Consider the following 5611-nt stretch of genomic DNA (forward strand, 5'->3'; position numbering starts at 1 on the left):
AAGTCCCACTGGCCCACGGGGCAGGCAGATGTCCGCCCGGGCAGCCTTTCCGCTGCTGGGAGGCGGTGGCGCGGAGGTCGCCTTACAGCCTTCCGGCCGCGCCGCTGCTGCTAGCCCGAGCGGAGCTGAGCCGAGCCGAGCCCTGGGGACGGCGGAGGCGGCGGTGCTGGAGCCAGAGCCGGGCGGGAGGCGGGCGGTGGGACGCGGGGAGGGTGGCAGCAGCCCTCCCAGCAGCCCTCCGGCCACCATGAGGAGCGAGCCTCTGACTTGGTCCCCGGTCGCGGCCCAGGCGGCCTCGCTGCTTGAGGAGGCGGCGGACCTGCTGGTGCTGCACCGGGACTTCGCCGCCGCCGTGGAGAGGTGTGAGGCGGGTTGCGACAGCCTGGGTCCCGGATCCGGCACCAGCCCCGTCCCAGAGAGGTGCGAGTGGTCGCCGGGCTTGCGGAGTGGTAAGAGGGCGGCTCTGGGCAGCTGCCCGGTGTCGCTTCAGGGTCAGGCTGATTTCTAACTGCAGGCTGTGTCTGGCCTGTTTGTGACTTGTTTTTTAAATAGAGGGGCTTGGGGGTTTCAGAAGTTTTTTGGTTTTGTTTGTTTGTTTTTTATGCGAGAGCCTCATAGGTTCGAATAAGTATCTGTATGAAGGTTTGTTTGTTTGTTTGTTTTTTATGCGAGAGCCTCATAGGTTCGAATAAGTATCTGTATGAATGGCAACAGCACCGAAGGTCCTTGTTGTGTTGTGGCTTGGCTTTTCCTTAATTAAATTAATGGAGAATGGCACTTGGTGCTAAAAAATGAGTTAGCAACTGTTTATAAACCCTGCTTGGCTTTGGCCACTGTTTGATAATGGCCTGTCTACACTGACATGGTTCATAGGAAGGGACCTCTGCCTGTTTGAGGAAAGGCCATGTGCCTCCTAGGTGCCGACTCAGTGTATCTTTTTGGAAGCTTGAATTTGCTTTATGAGGGCTAAGGAGAGAGAAGGTGGCTGCCAAAGACCTGTGGAGTACCTAGGCTAGGCTGCAGCTCACTGGAAGGGATGCAATGTGGTTGTAAGAAACACTTATTTAGGTGTCTCTTCATTATCAGTTCTGCAGAAGTGAAATGCTCCCTTTGTGTTGTGGGGATTCAGGCGCTGGCGGAGATGAACCGGTGGAGGGAAGTTCTGTCTTGGGTCCTACAGTATTACCACGTCCCCGAACGTCTGCCTCCAAAAGTTCTGGAGCTGTGGTGAGTTTCTCTCTGTGGCTATGACATACATAGGGCTTGCATTAAGTTTAATAGAAGGTCAGACGTGAATATTGTGTGGTATTTTCACTTTGTGTGGTGAGGATGAAAGCGGAACCTGGAACAGGCCTGTTCTCAACCTGTGTGTACTGGAATGTGGTTGCAGGCCTGCAGATTGCTTCACAGTGACAAAATACAGATGGTGATGCTGAGGAAGTGACATGGGTGGCTCTTTACCTGTTGTCTGCCTCAGAAAAGTCTTCCTGCTTCAGCAGGGAAAAGAATTGCCAGTCTGAGGAAATGTGTAAGTGACTGTAACCACTCTCTAGGCTTTTTTTACAGGTTTGGTTGAGAAAATAATGTGGTAAGATCAGAAGTGGAGAAGAGATACCTTTACAAAAGGTTGCACACAGGACCTTCTGAGGTCCCTTCCAACCTGGGTTATTCTCTGAGTCTATGAAATTAAACTGCAGACCCTGATAACGTGCCTTCATGATAGCTGCTTGTGGGTAGTAACTGTCAGTGATCCCAGTTTAAAAGATTTAGCGTTTTTCAATATTGCTTTCTTGTATTTCAGTATCCTCTTATACAGCAAAGTTAAAGAGCCTCAGGTGACGCTGGAGGTTGGCAGTAGCTGGTTGAGAGACCAGACCAATAGGAACCTCCCCGAGTATGGTTTGTTGCTGGAGCTCTATCTGCTGCACGTGTTGCTTCCACTGGGCCGCTTCGAGGAAGCAGAGGAGCTTGTGCGCAGCTGTGACATTTTAGACAGCGAGCAGCAGCAAACCTTCCTGGGGAACATCTGTGAGAGCCGGCGTCAGTGGGCTGAGCGCGAAGAGATGCATTCAGCTGCTGAAGAGCAGGAAGACACAGCAACAGAAACTCTCTTGGGTAGGCTTTCCCTCTGTGCTCCTCTTTTTCTTTCTGATTTTAGTTGTAGTTAGTGCCTTACTAACAAAGAGTCACAAGTGTTAACTAGGTATTAGGAATATTGTCATGACAAACCAGGAAGTTTTCAGAAGGAATCACAGGCTCACAGATGTTAGAGGTTGGAAGGGAACTCTGGAGATCTTCGAGTCCTGCTTCCCCTCCCCACCCTGCCAGAGCAGGACCATGGAATCTAGTGCAGGTCGCACAGGAACACATCCAGAGAGGACTTGAAAGTCTCCAGAGGAGGAGACACTACAACCCCTCTGGGAAGCCTGTTGCAGTGCTCTGTGACCCTCACAATAAAGTTCTTCCTCATGCTGAGGTGGAACTTCCTGTGCTGTAGTTTCCATCCATTGCCCCTTGTCCTATCCCAGGGCACAAGTGAGCAGAGGCTGTCCCTGTCCCTTCCTTCCTGACCCCCAGCCCTCAGATATTTATAGACCTTGATCAGATCCCCTTTCAATCTTGTCCTCTCCACACTAAACAGCCCCAGGGCTGTCAGCCTTTCTTCATCAGGCAGTGCTCCAGTCCCTTCATCATCTTTGTAGCCCTCTGTTGGATTCTCTCAAGTAGGTCCCTGTCCCTCTTGAACTGGGGACCCCAGAACTGGATGCAGTATTCCAGGTGAGGTCTCACCAGGGCAGAGAATGTCACTCCATCTGCTGGCCACATTCTTCTTAATGCACCCCAGGATGCCATTGGCCTTCTTGGCCACAAAGGCATATTGCTGACCCATGGATAACTTGTTGTCCATCGGGACTCTGAGGTCCACAGGGCTACTCTCTAGCAGATCACCTCCTAAGCTGTACTGGTGCAGTTTATTATTCCTTCCCAGGTGCAGGACTTAGTGATCCATTTACTGACAGTTACAAAATGTATTTAGTCTCTGCCAGCATCAAGAGATGAGAAAATTCACCTCAGATTAAATGTGGGTTTTCTGTTATTTTTTTAAAAAAAAGGTGCAAAAGGGAAACTAAAACTAACTAGCAGTCCTTTCAGTGCATGTTTTGTTGGCTTTATGTATTCTGCCTTATCTCTATTTATAACTGAGCCAATGTAGAACAATGTCTTATCTGCTATTTTAAGTACTGTTTTTCCTCCAGAACTGGAAATCACTTGACCTTATCTCCCAGGAGAGAAGCTGGCACTACTGTGATATAAGGTCATAGTTTACTAAAATAGATGCCTTTCAAAAAAAAAAAAAAGGTATAAAAATGAATCGTGTTACGAAATTGTAGTGTCTCTGTTCCCTATTACAGAAAAAAACACCAACCTCACTCTCATGCAATCAAACTATGAATGGCCTTACTTTAATTTCTTATATTCTGTATCTGTGATTACTTTTTAACTTTACTTTGCTCTAACAGCCTTTCTGTTCTTGTATTCTAGGTGCTTTGTCCCAAAAACTGTTGACCATGTTGACATTGCTACGTAGAGTACTGAGGTCCTTGTCTAGCCACTTGTATTTGCTTCCTTACAAAAAGATCCTGTTGGCTACTTTTCTGCTGTACCTGGTGGTGGTGAGATTAGACCCAGGTACAGCACTAAGATTGCTATGTTTAAAAGATGCCAGTATGGTTACAGAGCAGAACACAGTTGCTTTTTGATAGATTTGGGGATGACACAAAAACTGGGTGGCTAAGAACTACTTATTTGGGCTTGTTTCTAATGTTTGCAGTCACAGTCCATGTAGAAAAACGTAGCTCCACAAAGCCCAGTTTTCTGGAAACAGCTATTCCATCCCCAGCTCTTTTCAACAGAGCATGTACAGACTGAGAAAGGCCAGACTGAGCTGTCCTAGACTTGGTCTCTGCCTTGTTCATCTTGTGGTGATACAAGGTGCATCTCCCTTCAAAGAGTGATTGCCTTCTAGGGCTGCTCTGTCTGGAGGGCAGAGAGTTGCCCAGGACAGAAAGAATCATGTGTTTGATCTGCTTATGGTGAAGTCAGTCTGGTGATGGCTGCTAGTGACTGCTGCTGTCACTGAAGAATGGGCTCATTCCATGATCCAGAGAAGGTAGCTGGGGTGTGGTGGGGTTGGGTGTTTCCCCTTCGCTGGGTGGCAGGCACCCCAGTGCTGTTCTGCACATAGTCCTTTGGGAAATGCTGAAGGCAGCTCACTAGGAATGCGAGCAGTGCTGTAAGTGAAGGCCCAAGTGCTGAACCAAACACAAGGAAATACAGCAATGAGGTTTCCATTCACTCTATTTGGGATTCGTTCTTTCTTAGTATATTAGTATTTATCTAAATATAATAGTAAGAAAAATATTAGCCTTTTTCTTAATATAATAGTATATTTCAGTCTTACCTTCTACAATAAAGGCTCTTCTGCTTTTTGGTTTGTTCTGCAGCTTCTCCTACATCACTGCCGTTTATTTACAAACTGGTCCAGCTCTTCAGACAGGCTTGGGCAGCTGTATTTTCTCCAGTCCATAGATCTCCAGTTCAAGACTAAGTGTCTTCCGTCACAGAATGCATTTTTCTCTCCTGCTGTAAAACTGTCAGCTTGTCTTGAGGATGTAATCAGTCTCTTCAAGGACCACTGAAATTAGTGCCCCAATTGAGATGACTACTTGTGAGCTCCTGTGTGATGATACCTTAGTTCCTTCATCTGGGGAATGGTGGTATATGAATTTTGGAACCATGACAAGCATTCCTGACATTTTGCTTGGCTTTACAGCACTGTTCTGTCCAACACCAGGGTAAAGATATTCCTTCTATCATCTGTAACCAAGTAAGAATCCTCCTTTTCACACACTGCTTTGGCTGTAACTTGAGTGAGGGTTGTGTAGCCAATTCTGACCTATGGAAGAAGGCTCCATCCTTGCAAACACTGGGCAGATTTGTGAGCAAGTGAAATGGCATTCCTGGAGGCACCACTGTAAAAGGCAATGGAGTACAAATAGAGGAATATTCTGGTTTGCCTGAAGACATCTGAAAAGCCCAGTTCTGCAGCATGGTATCTTGGACAAGCATGTGGAAGAAGAATACTGGGGAAAGTGAAGGCTGTTGCATGGTTCCTCTTGTGATTGATGTTTCCTTATGCAAGCACTTCTGATTTTAGTCATATTTAAGCCACAAAGACTATTGTGCTACATCTACTCTTCTTAAATGCAAGTTACAGCACTTTGTGCTTGGCTAATGCATAGTAATTCTTAGGAGCACATGGTGGTGGTGGTAAGGAAATAGATTTTTTTTTTTTAAACTCTCTTCTGTATTATTGGCTAGTTGAATAGTTGGATTGCTTCATTGTTTGTCTCTGTCTCTCACTTTGTTTATGCAGATGGCAAAAAGTCTCCATGTCTAGAATTGCTCTGACTGCCCCCAGTACCTAAAGTCATGGGTTACATGGGAGCCATTTAGCAGTGCTCTATCATTCAGAACAAAAGTTTATTAATAGGTAGAAGAGGCACTTCTCTGAGATCCCAAAACCTTCCTCAGGTTGGTGGCAAGAAAA

General features: G+C 46.8%; 1 protein-coding gene across 1 annotated transcript; it reads left to right on the forward strand.

The window, feature by feature from the left end:
• The first annotated feature begins 232 nt into the window (after positions 1–232).
• Positions 233–4740, forward strand: PEX26 (peroxisomal biogenesis factor 26). The gene is made up of 5 exons (XM_054386845.1): positions 233–420; positions 1087–1227; positions 1802–2115; positions 3544–3690; positions 4506–4740. Exons 1-5 carry the CDS (start codon positions 248–250, stop codon positions 4607–4609), a joined length of 879 nt encoding a protein of 292 aa, XP_054242820.1. The 5' UTR covers positions 233–247; the 3' UTR covers positions 4610–4740.
• Positions 4741–5611: the final 871 nt, after the last annotated feature.

The sequence above is a fragment of the Indicator indicator genome, chromosome 14 (assembly GCF_027791375.1).
Source record: "Indicator indicator isolate 239-I01 chromosome 14, UM_Iind_1.1, whole genome shotgun sequence".
Lineage (NCBI taxonomy): Eukaryota > Metazoa > Chordata > Aves > Piciformes > Indicatoridae > Indicator > Indicator indicator.